This window comes from Macaca nemestrina, chromosome 17, assembly GCF_043159975.1.
Source record: "Macaca nemestrina isolate mMacNem1 chromosome 17, mMacNem.hap1, whole genome shotgun sequence".
NCBI lineage: Eukaryota > Metazoa > Chordata > Mammalia > Primates > Cercopithecidae > Macaca > Macaca nemestrina.
Window position 1 is genome coordinate 45,107,400 of NC_092141.1, and position 16,733 is coordinate 45,124,132.

Here is a 16,733-nt window from a genome sequence, read left to right on the forward strand (position 1 = left end):
AAATGTGACTAGTGTGACTCAGGAACTAAATTTTAAATTTTATTTCATTTTAATTAAATGCAATGAAAATGTAAATAGCTGCTTTGGCCAGTAGCTAACGTATTAGACAGCTCAGATCTAGGCAAATGAAAGCAGAAACTACAGCCAGGCACATTCTTTGCTGTTAGCCTCTCCTCACACCTGTTTTGGATGAGCTCTGCCCCCTAACCTCCTTCTCTCAGTTCCAGCAGAATGTGAAGGAGGCTTCCACTGGGACTCTGGAATGACGGAGGTGACTAAGGGCAGGGCAGAAAGGGAATTGTGTCTGTTTTCCCCAGAGAAGTACAGGGCCCCAATTCTGCTTTTGCACAGGACTAAGAATACTCAAAGGATTGTCAAGGTATTCTCGGCCTTGTCCTCACTCAACCGGTCTCTGTTTTGAGGACCACAGAGGGTGTCACTAGGGAAGGTGTGCAGGAAAGGGCCGGAGCCTGGGAGCTGGCACTGGCCAGGGTCCTGCTCTGCTATGTACTCGCTGAGTGGCATGTGGCAAGTTACTTCCAGGTCTTGGCCCTCAGTTTCCATAAAATGAGAGGGTTGGACCAGATGGTCTAAAGTTTCCTTTTAGCTTTAGTAGACTACGAGTCTATGTCCTGAGGCTTTATTGTGCATGTAATTCTGTTTTAGAGCCATGTTGTCTCTGACCCATGGAATAGGCAGTTCTGATTGAAGGATAATTAAGTAGAAGTGGCTTTAGGTTACTCCTGCAACACTTCCAAACAAAACCAGACCTCTGGCTGGGTGAGGTGGCTCACGCCTGTAATCCCAGCAGTTTGGGAGCCCTAGGAAGGCAGATCATGAGGTCAGGAGATCGAGACCATCCTGGCTAACACGGTGAAACCCTGTCTCTATTAAACATACAAAAATGAGCTGGGCGTGGTGTGGTGGTGGGCATCTGTCCCAGCTACTCAGGAGGCTGAGGCAGGAGAATGGCGTGAACCCAGGAGGCGGAACTTTCAGTGAGCCGAGATCGCGCCACTGCACTCCAGCCTGGGCAACAGCGCAAGACTCTGTTTCAAAAAACAAAAATTAAAAAAAAACCAGACCTCCATCCTTCTGTCCTCATGACAACACTTCACAGTAGCTTGGGCTTTAGAGTGCTGATCTGTCAACTAACTAATCTAATCCTCAAGATGACCCTGATAATTGCTGGGTCCATTTTAAGTGAAAAGGCTAAAGCTCAGAGGGAAGGAGAGAATCTTCCACGGGCCCAGTCCCATGATGGGTGCTTTACACATCACCTTATAACAGCCCTTCAAAATGGTTAATATTATCCCCATTTCACAGGTGTGAACACTGAGGTCTAATAAGGCAAGATGACTTTCCCAATGTTATGCTGATGATAAGATGATGAAGACAGTTTTCTCACTCTTCTTCCCCCTTTGCTGTGCTGCTTCCCCTGTTTACAACTTCCCTTCAAGATGTTGAAATGATAAGCTCCTTTTTTGGGGCATTCTTTCATGACACTCCCCAAGCAGACCTACGAGCCTCAACAAGTCACTTCACCTCTCTGTGCCTCTGTTTCCTTAACTGTGAAACTGGGGACAACAGTCCCTACTTCATAATGGTGTGAAAAGCCTCATTGAAAGTACGCAGTGAGATCATGTATGAAGAGTGCTCAGCCCAGAGCTCATATTAAGAACTCAGCAATTTCTCAATCTTACTCCTCTTAGAAACTGTAGTTTGCCCCCGCCCAAAAGTACCAGGCAATTCCTTTTACCCCCAAATCAAATTAAAATCACAAAGAAACTGCATTTTATTTTGAAGTTTTATTATGAAAACACATGGAATTAACAGTGTTATCCATGTATTTGCAGCAGCAGAGAAACAGTGACTGTGGACCATCCCCACAGGGGACACCTATCCTTTGGCTAAACAAATATAAATAATGGAAATAACACCTAATACAATAACACAGCACATAAAAAAAAGATTAAATTAAGAGAAGGGACAGGAACTGCGGAGAGGAGTCCTGAGTATGGAGAAGATGCGTCTCATGGAGAAGCGTCCAGGCTCAGGTGACCTTCCCTGAAGACTTCCTGTCTCTGAGCAGCTCAGTTCAGTTCCAGGTCATACACGTACTCCTGGACCCAGGTCTCACTGGGGTCAGCGCAGACTTGCTTGCCTCTTTTGGTCTGGAATCTGTAGAACAAGGAACGGACAGATGAGAATCCCATGAGACCTCTGAGGTCATCTGGCTTTATCCCTTGCCTGTGGTCGGCATCTTCCTCTGCCTGACCATGGTCCATGTGGGCAGCTCTGGTGCATGGGATCCTTCCTGGGGCTGTGCTGGAACCAGACTCCCTATAACTTCCACCCACTGGATTTAGCTGTGGGCCCCAAGGGTTGCCCATATTAGGAACAAATGGGCATTGCAATCTATATGAATAGATCTGCCCATCCCCTGCCAGCCTGGCAGTGACTCTTCCACATGTCTTTCTAGCACGGTTTGAGAAATCGTCCATATCTCATGTGACCTGTCCGACTTCCCCTGCTTTCCTGTCCTCGGGATAACTTCCTCCCCAGGAACCCCCTTCTCTCTCGGCTCCTGCTCAGCCGCCTTCAGCGCTTGAAAAGTGAGTTCATGACCTGTGTCCTCACTGCTCTCAGGGAAGCCTTCAGCCCTGAGAACTGCCTCCCCACTGCTCAATCACCCCCTCTCCAAAACAGGCCCCCTTTTAAAATCCAGCCCTCGCCCTTGCCTCCCAGAGCAGCCCAGGGGTTGATACTCACACCACAGCTGGCTGGGAGCAGAGGCTGCTGGTCTCGTAGTAATCTACCACAAAGTTGCGAGGAAGCTTCCTCACGGTGTAAGAAAAGCAGCAGGAGGTGGGAGGGTCTGAGCCCACTGAAAGGAAAGGCCAGGGTGAGATCAACCCTGCACATGGGAGCTGTTTATGTTGGCTTCTAATTCTGCATCTTCATTGAGCATCCTTGTGGAGCTACCAGAACCCCAAAGAAGGTCCCTTGTATCCATTCCCACCTAACCTGAGCAGGAGTCTTATTCTGAATAGTGGATCTTCAGAGAAGAACAAGAAAGAAATCTAGAAGACTGGAACTGGATTCAGTCTCAGAACACATCGCATCCCCTTCATGTGACAGATGGGGAAACCAAGGCACAGAGAGGGACAGGGCTTGCTTGAACAAGTAATTAGAAGCAGAGCCACTTCAACAGTCTGACTTCCAGCCCATCCTTTTCCTCTGCTGGTTGCAAATTCTTCAGAAAATAGGAACTTGAATGTTATTGAATATCTACTAGACTCTACATTTAGCAGTACATTTCATGACCATCTTCCTAGCTGCCTTTTGTCCCATCCCCAGATCCCACTGTTTGAGCAGCCACAACTAGAAAAAAGGACTCTGCCTACACCTCGGCTCTGGAAACAGCAGCTGCGAAAGTGGACTTACTTGGTGCTGAGAGTGCTGGAGAGCAGAAGGCAGCTGCTAGCGCGAGGAGAGACAGGACCGTCACGCGCAGCTCCATGGTGTTGGTGGAAGACAGGTTTTCTCAGAGGTGAGGCTACAGAACGCAGAAGCTTCAGAACCCAGCTGTGTCCTGTGCTGATACTGAGTTGGGAATCTCTCTTTATAGAGACTCTGAGGCCTGGGACAAATGTGGGGGCTCAGGAGAGTGAGCGGAATTTCCATGGTACAGATGATGTCATGGCTCCTGAAGCTAGCTGAGTGAGGAGTTCCTCTCAGCTTCTCTTCCCCAGGGCGATGTCACCATAGAGCAAAGATGAGGGAGGTTCAGGCGAGAAGAAAAGGGAAGTGGTCCAACCAAAGGCAGCGACCGAGACTGGGGAGAGAGTTGCAACCCCCAGAGGAAAGATGAAATGTTCACACCTGCTACAAGTGGCTTGTAGACAAGAACTGTGCTGCTCTTGGTGGTTGGCACCCCCAGATGCTGGAGGGTTCATGTCAGTCTTTCCAGGCTGGCCACAAGCCTGGCCCCCAGGACAAAGGGGGAGCCAGGACCCCCCTATCCCCTTCCTGTGCCTCTTCTGCTGAGCTGAGAGCCACTGACTTTTGTGCCCCATATGTTTCCTTGGGCATGAAGAGTCCAGCATTGGATGTGCAGAGGAACCCAGAAGGGTGACTCAGGAACATTTGTAACTTCTTATTGGACAATTACCTTGTATCAGGCACCGGGAAAGCTGTCTTACACATATTATTTCTAATCCTACCATAACCCTGGGCAGGGGTGTGTCATCTCGTTTTACAGATAAGACAATTGAGGATTAGAGAGTGGTCCACTGATGCGCTCAGTGCCACACAGCTGATGAATGGCACTACCAAGATTTGAATCAAGATTCGTCTGACTCCCAAGTCCATTTTCTTTACATGCTATAGTCTCCAGAATAAACATAGAGTGTGACCACAAAGAGAAACCGTTGACTGATAGACTGCTAGGAGCTATTCCACACTCAAAGACCGATTGTATTCGGACTTAATTCAGGAAAGGGATAGCGCTAGACAAAGGGATAATTCAGGAAAGGGATAGAGCTAGGATAGAACAAGGAGGGAACGGAGGAGAAATAAAGATTTCAGGATATTTTCCTGGACCAGTAAAAGAACAGGACAAATAAACCAGTAATAATCAAGTTTGGAAGACCCAGATAGAAAATGTTCTTCTAGTATAAAAACAGGATTGAGCTGGGTGCAGGGCCTCACACCTGTAATCCCAGCACTTTGGGAGGTCAAGGCAGGCAGATTGCTTAAGCCGAGAAGTTCGAGACCAGCCTGGGCAACATGGTGAAACCCTGTCTCTACATTACAAAAAAAGAAAAAATTTGGCTGGGAGTGGTGATGCACACCTGTAGCCCCAGCTGCTCAAGAGGCTGAGGTGGGAGGATTACCTGAGCCCAGGAAAGTCCAGGCTGCAGTAAGTGGTGATTGTCCCACTGCACTCCAGCTTGGATGACAGAATGAGACCCTGACTCAAAACAAAGCAAAGCAAAACAAAACAAAACAGAATTGTATACCTAGTAATGAATGTATCTGTGTTACAGACAAAATGTGGAATCTAAGGATGTGGGTGTGTCCCAGCCAGTCCATAGGGAATGCCTGTGCTCATGTTAAGCTCTGGCTAGTTTGACAGTTGCTGGGCACCTGTACAGAAGGTGAAGCTTACAAAGGCCCTGCATACAGGAGTGTGCAAAGTTGGACAAATGAAGGAAATGAAGATAATTGGATCAAGATCTCTATCTGCCTTTACCTCTACTACTCTAATCCGCCTGCTCATCCCTAACCCCACATTGTTACATGCTCTTTTCTGAGAAAGAAAAAAGAAGAGTAAAAAGAGGGAGCCATGACTTCAAACTACACTACAGTGCTACAGTAACCAAAACAGCATGGCACCGGTACAAAAACAGACACATAGAGCAACAGAACAAAATAGAGAGCTCAGAAATAATGCTGCATACCTGTGACCATCCAATCTTTGACAAAGTTAACAAAAACAAGCAATGGGGAGAGGGCTTCCCATTCAATAAATGGTACTGGGATAACTTGCTAGCCATATAAAAAGATTGAAACTGGACCCCTTCCTTACCCCATGTATAAAAATCAGCTCACAATGGATTAAAGACTTAAATGTAAAACCTAAAACTATAAAACTAAAAAAATATGACAACCTGTAAGATAACCTAGACAATACCATTCTGAGCATAGGATCTGGCAGAGATTTCATGATGAAGATGCCAAAAGCAAATCCCAACAAAACCAAAAACTAATAAATGGGATCTAATTAAACTAAAGAGCTTCTGCACAGCAAAAGAAACTATCAGCAGAGTAAAGAGATAACCTACATAATGGGAGAAAATATTTACAAACTATGTATCTGACAAATAATATACAGAATCTATAGGGAATTTAAACAAATGTACAAGCAAAAAACAAACAACTCTATTAAAAAGTGGGCATTGAACATAAACAGACATATTTCAAAAGAAGACATACGTATGTGGCCAAGAAACATACAAAAAATGCTCAACACCACTAAACATTAGAGAAATGCAAATGGAAACCACAATAAGATACCATCTCAAACCAATCAGGATGGCTATTTTAAAAAGTCAAAAAATAACAGATGTTGGTGAGGTTGTGGAGAAAAGGAACAGTTATACACTGCTGGTGGGAATGTAAATTAGTTCAGCCATGGGAACTAATTAGCCATGGGAATTAGCCATGGGAACTAACTAGTTCAGTCATGGGAACTAATTAGTTCAGCCATGGGAAGCAGTTTGGCGATTTCTCAAAGAACTTAAAACAGAACTACCATTCAACCCAGCAATCCCATTATTGGGTATATACCCAAAGGAATATAAATCATTCTACCATAAAGACATGTGCACATGTATGTTAATTGTAACACTATTCACAATACCAAAGACATGGAGTCAACCTAAATGCCCATCGATGGTAGACTGGATAAAGAAAATATTTTATATATATATATATATATATATACACACACATATATATATATATATGCGCCATGGAATACTTCTGTCATTAAAAAAAAAAAAAAAGAACAAGATCATGCCCTTTGCAGCAACATGGACGGAGCTAGAGGCCATTATTCTAAGTGAACTAACACAGGAACAGAAAACCAAATACTGCATGTTCTCACTTATGAGTGGATGCTGAACATTGAGTACACATGGACACAAAGAAGGGAACAGCAGGTACCAGGACCTACTTAAGGGTGAAGGGTGGGAGGAGGGTGAAGATTAAAAAAAAAAAAACTACCTATTGAGTACTATGCTTATTACCTGGGTGATAAAATAATCTGTACACCAAACCCCCACAACACACAATTTACCTATATAACAAACCTGCATATGCACCCCTGAACCTAAAATACAAATTAAGGGAAAAAAGGGACCTACAGCATCTGGGAGCCACAGGAGAGGTTGGAGCAGCATCCTGGGGTACTTCAGGGTCATTACATAAAGTACAAGGTCATCCTACCTCAGCATTCTCCCTCACTCCCCCACCCGCACACACAAGCTGCATTTCTCTGTTCTCTCCCCCTTTTCTTTGAACAGCTCTTGCTTCAAATGTTCTGATCTTCTCCAAGACCCTTTCCCCCAGCTGCAATGTTCCGTGTTCCCTGGTAGCACATGTGTTGGTACCTCTCCTGGCCTTTCCTAGTTGGTGCAGTTTCATCTACACGTATCAAGGACCTTACTTTAATAGCACATGTGTTGGTACCTCTCCTGACCTTTCCTAGTCAGTGCAGTTTCATCTTCATGCATCAAGGACCTTACATTAAGAGAAGCAGAATGTGTCTCATGTTCTCTGGATTCACACAGATTTCGTTATCTATGACATTTTTATTCAACCCAATGTACTAACCATCTGCTGTTTGTCAGGGCAGACAGAACTGAACGAAGCCCCAACCCTGCCTTCGAAGAGTTCCATATCTAGAGATGGCATTGACAGTGACAGAAATAACTATGCCACAAGGTGGAATAAGCTAAGTGTCATGTCAGAGGAAGAAACAAAGTGTCAGGAAGCCTGAAGGATGGAGAAGGCTGCCTCTCAGCTGTAGATGAGTAGCTCCAAGTTAAGTCTCAATCCCCACCAGAGCAGCTGTCTGAATGAGCAGGGTGGAAGGGTTAGGAGAATGCCTGTTCTGGGTTTCAGGAGAATAATGATTGATAAAATGGGTGATTAGTCATCATTGAGCCATACAATGAGTTTGTCTGTTGACTTTTGTTTCCTAGCCTTGATCCGATCTTTGGCTCATGGAGGTAAAAGGTTTTGAGGGGTCTTCGTGAAGATCCTAACAACAATACTGTGTCTGCACCCAGTGGAAGTCCACACTGAGAGTAAAAAGGACTTGTATCATTTTGTTTAGCCACCCCAAGATTAACCCCCCCACCCCGAGATTTAGGCACTGGTGTCATTTGGAACTCCTGGAGGACAAATGTGGAGACTGGAAAGCCAAGGGAGCCAATAAACGATGATAACAAATGACTCTCGAATACACGACAAAAAACATGCTCATGTTCTCTAGAGAAACTTCCCTGACCTCTTTCCCAAGTAAATCCTGTGTCCTTCCCTGTGCTCCTACATTCTCCTGAACTACTTCCTTCTTACCACCTATCACATATTGATCTATTCTTGTGGTTGCCTCCCCAACTGGAAAGTGACCTCCTTGATGCAGAAACTGTGTTATGCTTATCTCCATGGAGGGGATGCAATGAGTAATATGGACTCAAGATGTGAGTAAACCGAGTATGAGTGAACTGGGTGTTCTGACATTCCACCCAAAAGGTGATTCCTCAGCCCTGATAGTGTGGTACTTCCCCTTCTCCCCCACACTCAACCCACACATCCAGCAGTTTTATCATAACGGATACTATTCTTGGACTCAATTCTTTGTAGCTCAGGGTTGCAAGAAGTGACAGCAAGGGTCATCCATGGTTCCAGGGAGCTCCATTCAGGGGGCCACCCCCTCACCCCTGAGCAGGGAAGCCCTTCTTTCCTCCTCACTTGTGGTCATTTAGAGGTTTCCACCTCCACATGCTCGACCACCGCTATATTCATAATTCCATTCTGGGCATTTTTACATTTGTCTTGTCATGTTATCCTCAACTTCCCAGTCTGCAGGCAGGCCCAGCAGCCATAGCAGTAAGATGACCTTGAAAATGTCCTGGTATTTTTTCATTTTCCTCAGCATATCCATGGCCTGTAGTTTTACCTGATCCCAATCTGTTTTGCCACTGAATAATTAGGAAAGCAAAACCTAGAGAAGTGGAAAGACCTGATCAAGATCACACAGGATGCATGTCAAGACCCAGGGTCTTCAACTCCCAGTTCAGAGATGACCAGAGTCGCTCTACAGGTGTGACCCTCTGAGATTACACATAGAGGCAATCTCTGATCACAACAGACTCAGTCAATCTGGACATGCTGGCCCCTCCTAGAGTGCTGAGACCACTGGGTGTTGGGGTCAAGAGGTGGCCTCTAGGAGGTGGGATAGGTAGAACTAGAGAACCCCTGGAGGGCAAATGTGGAGACTGGAAAGCCAAGGGGAGCTGGAACATAGGGTCATTTGCCAAGATAAATAAACCAAGAGGCAAATCCTGTGGTTTTGTCAATATGGTGTCCAAGTCACTTTGGAGGAAATGGGAGCAGAATCTGAACTGTGAATTGAAGAAACAAGTACACAACTATCCCGAGTGCAGAATTCTTCAGGATGAAATTCGTAGGACAATGAGCTGGTTGGAGCAGCTCATCAGTGACTGCCACACTCTGACTACGGAGCTGGCCGGCCCCACTCTTCTTACCATGGAAATGGACCTTGGTCGCCTGCCACAGCCTGCTCTTAGTTGTGAAAGGTAGAGGTCAGCAACTTCAGGAGATGTTAAATTCCTGAGAGAGGGGTAAAGCCTCACCAGCAGTCATGAGATAAGAAAACTTCCAGTATTCCTTGTGAAGCATCTTCCTGCCAATTGTTTCTGGCCTCTTTCCATGCAGGTCATAGGGAATACTCCAGCAAGAGATGAACATAATTCAGTAAAGCTTTATTGAGTACCTACTGTGTGACAGGCATTATGTCCGAAGGTGAGGGTATGCACTTTAGATGGTGGTAGTAAAGTGTTAAGGAAGGCTTCCAAAAAATGTGAGATCTAAATTTTTTTTCTGAAAAAATATTTATAGGCCAGGCATGGTGGCTCATGCCTATAACCCCAGCACTTTGGGAGGCCGAGGTGGGTGGATCATATGGGGTCAGGAGTTTGAGAACATCCTGGCCAACATAGTGAAACCCCGTCTTTACTAAAAACACAAAAACTTAGTTTGGTGTGGTGGCGTACGCCTGTAGTCCCAGCTACTCAGGAGGCTGAGGCATGAAAATCTCTTGAATCTGGGAGGTGGAGATTGCAGGGAGTCGAGATCGTGTCACTGCACTCCAGCCTGGGTGACAGAGCGAGACACTGTCTCAAAAAAAAAAAAAAATTACATTAGTTTAGTTTTCTTTTATAGAAAATATACATGGTCATTGTACAAAATTGAGAAAATATAGGGAGGCATAAATAAGAAAATTAAAATTGGCCTATCATTCTGTACCTAGTTTTATGTTTTATTATTGGTACTTAATATTCTTTCAAGAACTAGTATATCTTATTGTTACTTAATCTTCTGTGTCATTACAAACTTAAATATTACTCAAAAATGGCATAAGTATATGCATGATATTTTATTGCATAGATATACCAAAAGTATTTAATCATTCTGCTATTCACATCAGTCCATTTACATGGCTCTAACTATTCTCTATTGTAGATTGAACTGAGATTAGCCAGGCAAAGAGAGAGATAGGGGTATATGGGCAAAGAACAAGAGACCTGCACTTGTTTTTGATGTAAAAAGGATGTATTGAAATATTTCAGTAATAATAAAATGGTAATAGTAATAATAGTAGATAGCACTTAACACAGCACTTACTATGAACCGGTAATGTTCTCTGCGTCTCATAGATATTAATGCATTTAATCCTCACAGTGGCCCTCTGAGGTAGGTGCTGTAACTATCCCCTTTCACACATGAGGAAACTGAAGCACAGAGAGGTATGTAACCTATGGAAAAACACACAGCTGACATACAACAGATTTGAAGCTGAAGCCAAGAAGTCTGGCTCTAGAGCATGAATAAATCAGAAAAGGGAAGTGTGTTGTATTATAAATTTATGTTAAAAGCGTAACAGCCGGCCGGGCGCGGTGGCTCAAGCCTGTAATCCCAGCACTTTGGGAGGCCAAGGCGGGCGGATCACAAGGTCAGGAGATCGAGACCATCCTGGCTAACACGGTGAAACCCCGTCTCTACTAAAAAATACAAAAAACTAGCCGGGTGAGGTAGCTGGCGCCTGTAGTCCCAGCTACTCGGGAGGCTGAGGCAGGAGAATGGCGTGAACCCGGGAGGCGGAGGCTGCAGTGAGCTGAGATCCGGCCACTGCACTCCAGCCTGGGTGACAGAGCAAGACTCTGTCTCAAAAAAATAAATAAAAATAAAAAAATAAAAAAAAAAATAAAAGCATAACAGCCAAAATTTCTGTTATTCTAATGTAAAATGTCTTTGCTGTTTTGCATTTTGCATGTCTTTGAATGGCAAGATCCATGGATTTCTCTCTTTCTTAGAAAATTTGGGAAATTACAGGCTGGGCTTGGTGGCTCACACCTATAATCCCAGCATGTTGGGAGGCCAAGGCAGGTGGATCACTTGAGGTCAGGAGTTCAGGACCAGCCTGGCCAACATAGTGAAACCGTGTCTCTACTAAAAATACAAAAATTAGCCAGGCATGGTGGCACATGCCTGTAATCACAGCTACTCGGGAGGCTGAGGCGGGAGAATCACTTGAACCCGGCGGAAGGGGGAGCGGGAGGCGGAGGTTGCAGTGAGCTGAGATGGCCCCACTGCACTCCAGCCTGGGCAACAGAGCAAGACTCCGTCAAAAAAAAAAAAGAAAAAAAAGAAAAGAAAAGGAAAGAAAAACTGGGAAATTACACAGTGTTTTTTCTTAATTGTTCTAAATATGAATCCCTGCAGCTGTCATGGGATGGGCCCACATTCATAGTATTACACTCTGCCCTGTGGTTTACAACAAGGGGAAATTGTGCTTTACCCAAGTCAACACCTCTTTCATTAAAAGCAGCGAAGAGAATTGCACATTTAAGGAACCACAGATAGAGCCAAAAGGCTGAGTCTTGGTTTTCAGGAAGTCTCAGTGTGGCAAGCCACGAGGCCAGAGAGGTAGACAGGGGTCAGGTTACAGAGAAGCTTCCATTTCATGCCAGAAACGATGCAGAATGTTTGCAAGATTTTTAAAAGGAGAGAAACAGAATGATTTTGAGCTTTAGCAAAATTATATTGGATGCTGCATGGTGGGATAAATTAAAGAGACAAAACTAGGCCAGGCGTGGTGGCTCACGCCTGTAATCCCAGCACTTTGGCAGGCCGAAGCAGGCAGATCAGATCACTTGAGGCCAGGATTTCAAGACCAGCCTGGCCAACATGGTGAAACCCCATCTCCACGAAAAATACAAAAAATTACCTGAGTGTGGTGCCACACGCCTGTAATCCCAGTTACTTGGGAGGCTGAGGCACCAGAATTGCATGAGCCTGGGAGGCAGAGGTTACAGTGAGCCAAGATCGAGCCATTGCACTCCAGCCTGGGCCACAGAGTAAGACCTTGTCTCAAAATAAATAAATAAAGAAATAAGAGACAAAACTTGAAGAAAAAACAGTTGCTAAGACCCTCTTCTAGTTGTCATGGTGAGAATCCATAAGAACCTGACCTAAGACAGAGGCAGTGGGAATGGTGAGAGGCAGACACATGTAAAATTGAATGTAGACTAGAGTTGGTGATTGAACAGGTATGGGAGATGACAGAGAAAGAGGAGACAAGGGTGACTCTCAGCTTTCTGGCTTGGAAGATTGATAGGAAGAGGCACGTTTTATTGCCTAGAGAATATGGAAGAAGGGGTAAGGGACTGGGAGAGGGATCAGATCCAGTACCAAGACATACATCCTGACCTACTGCACACATGCAAGAAATGGCCAGAGAAAATAACAAGGACTCGGGACAGGAAACAAGGGGCTGGCTGTGGAAAGAGGGGGCTGTGTCAATGAGACATTGTCTGTCTAAGATGCAAGACAGGGGACTCCAGGCTGCTGCTTCTGCCTGCAGGAAAGGCAGGACCCACACCTGCTGCAACCTGACCACGCAGACCACATATGAGAAAAGGAGGCCAAAGCTGGGCCAAACAGGGTGTCATTATCAGTGAACCCATCCCTGGGGCGCCTGCTGCCAAAGGAGCAAGCGGAGGGGGACACTTGGGGAAGTGGAGCCTCAGGGCCAGAATCTGGAAGGAAAGCAATACCCTGCGCTAGACAGCATGGGCAGCAGCACACAGTGGGGAGGCAAGCCGGGCAGTGCAAGGCAAAGACGCCGCAGAGGACAAACTGCTCAGCCAGGATTCCCTGCACTCTGAACTGGGATGCTCTGCTGGACCGAGGTGGAGCCTCATAGAGGCTGAAATGAGCCAGAACGCTGGGACACAAATCAAATCCCTCCATGCTGAAGGGTCCACGGTGTGGACTGCTGGCTACTTTCTGTCACCACCACCTGAGGAATCTTGGGTGGTCAGTTTCCGAAATATCAAGACTGTGACACCATGACCTTTTCCTTCCTTTGTTTCCTTTTCTCTCTCTCTTTCTCTCCTTCCTTCCTCTTTCTCCCTCCCTCCTTTCTCTTTCTTTCTCTCTCCCTCCCTCCTTTCCTTTTTTTTTCTTTCTTTCTCTCTCTCCCCCTCCCTCCCTTTTCTTTCCTTTTCTTTTTCTTTCTTTCTCTCTCTCCTTCCTTCCTTCTCTCCTTCCTTCCCTTCCTTCCTTTCTGCTTGCCTTCCTCCCTTCCTTCATTCCTTTCTTCCTTCCTTCCTATCTTTCTCTCTTCTTTCCTTTCTCTTTAAAGCAAATCATAACCTTTATATCCAAGTTACTGAAAATGTCTTTCTATAAGTTTAATTTACATTTCTCTTTCGTATTATATCTTTATTGGGACCGTCAATTCTTTTTTTTTGTTTCTGAGACAGAGTCTCCCTCTGTTGCCTAGGCCGGAGTGCAATCTCGGCTCACTGCAACCTTCTGGGTTCAGGTGATTCTCTTGCCTCCATCTCCCGAGTAGCTGAGACTACAGGCATGTGCCACTATGCTTGGCTACTTTTTGTATTTTTAGTAGAGACAGCGTTTCACCATGTTGACCAGCCTGGTCTCAAACTCCTGGCCTCAGGTGATCTGCCCACCTCGGCCTCCCAAAGTGCTGGGATTACAGGCATGGAGCCACCATGCCTGGCTTCAGTTCTCATTTAAAGATTCTTCCTTGGCTCTGGAGACCAGTCACACTTCTGACTTTCTCTCCTGATTCTGTGTGTGTATGTGTGTGTGTGTGTGTGTGTGTGTGTGTGTGTGTTTGGATGCATGTGCAGGTTTGTTATATAGGTAAACTTTTGTCATGGGGGTTTGGTGTACAAATGATTTCATCACCCAGGTATTAAGCCTAGTACCCATTAGTTATTTTCCTGATCCTCTCCCCCTTCCCACTCACCATGGCCTTTCTTATCCTACCCTTCCCATTAGTATTTCAACTCCATAGTGAGAGTTCAGGCATAACACATATTGTTAGTCAAATTAGTGATTTATTTATTCATCAAATAGATATTATGCTTCACTATATGTCAGCATTGTGATTATCACTAGAGATACACTGGTAACTAACACAGACAGTGGAATATAAAACTGACCAATTCCATTTGCATTACCCTGGCTACATTATTTCAAGTGGGAACATCAATTTACCACCTAGGAAATGCCTAAGACCCTCCCAACTCAACCCCGTCTTACATCTCCCTTACATTATTCATTCAAGGTATATAAATTAAGCACATGCTATGTATGCAACCATATTTCACTCCAAGCAAAAACACATGGCAAAGGGATATATGTCCTGGTTTGGGGATTGATAGAGAAAGTCTTACAAATATATAAACACTGAAATAGAATTATATATTCAATAAATCACCTTTATTATAAAGACCACAATAATAAGAGAGAGAGACTAGGTCTGGAGGCTCATCATGTTGTAATCATCATGTGCTAGAATTTGGTTTAAATCAACCAACAAGACATGATCTGAAGTTGGTTTAAAATCTAAGAAGACACTCTAAAAAATCTGCCATTATAGGATTGTTGTGAGGATAAAATACAGTAAGTTGTGGTACAGAATGTATAGTGTGTTGTACCTAGAGTCAGACTACCTGGATTTGAATCCCTGCTCTGCTAGTCATCAGCTTTATGGCCTTAGGAAAATTGCTTAACCTCTGTTTACTTTGGTTTCTTCACCTGTTCAACTGAGAAAGTATAATGGTAACTAAATCATAGGGCTGTTTTGAAGAGTAACAGTTCAATCATGTAAATCCCTATTGTGGAAACTGGCGCATGGTGGTCCCTCAGTAAATATTACTTATTGTGAACTAAAGTTTGTGTAGTTGCTAATCTATCATTAGCATGAAATAAAAGTTTGTTTCCAAACTCCCACAGTGCCTTCATTAAACTGTAAATTTCTTGAGAAAAAGAAACTAAAATAAAATCAACAGGACATGGTCTAGATTTTTGAAGAGAAAGTTACATAGATAACTAATTATAACACACTGTGCAGTAATCACAGAGGCAGAGGATGCCCCTAGCCAGAACACTGACTGACTCACCAGTTTCCATTTCCTTTTCTCGCCCTCTGCAACTCACAGAAGCCAGCTCTCAGCAACGGAATCATGAGTATGGAGGGGGTTCCCCTAAGAAGTGAGTGAGGGAATGCAATTTGGGGTATCAACCAAGAGCTGGGAGGCAGAGGGTAGGGTGAGAAGGAGGCATTGCTGTGATGTAGGTTTCTAATGAAACAAGTGGCAGACATACCTTTATTTGGAATTGGTAGCAATAGGGGAAGACACGTGGATGCCAAAGCTCCGGTGAAACCTACCAGGGCGCCTGATCTTGCCTCCGCTTCTCCTCCCTCAGGACTGGCACTAGCCATCATTGGGGTGGGATGGAAACAGAGCTCATGTGTATTAAAAGACCTAACTCGGCCGGGCGAGGTGGCTCAAGCCTGTAATCCCAGCACTTTGGGAGGCCGAGACGGGCGGATCACGAGGTCAGGAGATCGAGACCATCCTGGCTAACACAGTGAAACCCCGTCTCTACTAAAAATACAAAAACTTAGCCGGGCGAGGTGGCAGGCGCCTGTAGTCCCAGCTACTCGGGAGGCTGAGGCAGGAGAATGGCGTGAACCCGGGAGGCGGAGCTTGCAGTGAGCTGAGATCCGGCCACTGCACTCCAGCCTGGGTGACAGAGCGAGACTCCGTCTCAAAAAAATAAATAAATAAATAAAATAATAATAATAAAAGACCTAACTCTACAGACAGAAAGGACAGAATTCCAAAGGTGTGGTCCCACTTGGCTTCTGTCCTCCGTTGTTCTCCAGCATCAAACGTATCAACTCTAGCCCCTTTTGGGGGAATTCAAGGCCTGTCCTGGTTTGGTCCCAATTTAGCTTTATTGTCCATATTTGCCCCCACCGCTCTGCAGCTCCACTGAAGCACCCCCTCTTTCCTCTGAGCCCACAATGTCACACCCAGGACTCTGCCTCAGCTGGGCCTCTACTGCCCACCCATCTATAGATGCCTAAATCCCAGGCAGTTATCCAGACACAACTAAAGTTCTATCCCTTCCATGAAGCCTTCCCCAACCCTCTGGTGGAAGGTCACTTCTTCCCCCCGTGGGGTTCTGAGCTTTCATTTCTTTTTCTATGAGGAGTCTTAGCACTTTCTGCTAAGTGCTACAATTACCTGTTCACATACTCTACCTGCCCCCACGAGACCAGGGGCATCTCAGAAACAAAGATCATTAAAACCAACTAAATCTATTTTTCATTATAAAATGAGGTATGCTGATTGATTGTGAAAGAATAAAATAATCAAGTATGGAAAATTTTTTAAAAACATATAGATTTGGCTGAGAAAGTAGAGACCCTTCCACACCACTGAAATTATGTATTGAAAAGAATAAGGAAAAATCTGCTTCAGTTTGGCATGATTTATGTAAGTACGGTATAGGATCCTTAAAATGGTTCA

The 16,733-nt window shown here is 44.9% G+C and overlaps 2 protein-coding genes across 2 annotated transcripts in view; both read right to left on the bottom strand.

Annotated features, from left to right (window-relative positions):
* Positions 1-1,789: 1,789 nt before the first annotated feature.
* On the bottom strand, positions 1,790-6,483 carry LOC105468575 (C-C motif chemokine 4). Its single transcript, XM_071082774.1, has 3 exons — positions 3,448-6,483; positions 2,773-2,887; positions 1,790-2,181 (listed from the first exon to the last, which is right to left on the bottom strand). The coding sequence occupies exons 1-3, from the start codon at positions 3,521-3,523 to the stop codon at positions 2,094-2,096; spliced, it is 279 nt and encodes a 92-aa protein (XP_070938875.1). The 5' UTR covers positions 3,524-6,483; the 3' UTR covers positions 1,790-2,093.
* Positions 6,484-10,000: 3,517 nt separating this feature from the next.
* Positions 10,001-16,733, bottom strand: part of LOC112424435 (uncharacterized) — a 29,832-nt gene continuing 23,099 nt past the window's right edge. The window contains exon 3 of the mRNA XM_071081919.1: positions 10,001-10,631. Within this exon, the coding sequence (XP_070938020.1) occupies positions 10,583-10,631 (49 nt within the window). The 3' untranslated portion in view covers positions 10,001-10,582. The remainder of the gene's footprint in view (positions 10,632-16,733) is intronic.

Coding starts and splice junctions, on each gene's coding strand:
- LOC105468575 (XM_071082774.1), bottom strand. CDS start 3,523: ATGGAGCTGCGCGTGACGGTCCTGTCTCTCCTCGCGCTAGCAGCTGCC. Junction 2,888..3,447: donor TCCAGCACTCTCAGCACCAA/GTAAGTCCACTT, acceptor CTTTCCTTTCAG/TGGGCTCAGACCCTCCCACC. Junction 2,182..2,772: donor TGCTCCCAGCCAGCTGTGGT/GTGAGTATCAAC, acceptor CTTGTTCTACAG/ATTCCAGACCAAAAGAGGCA.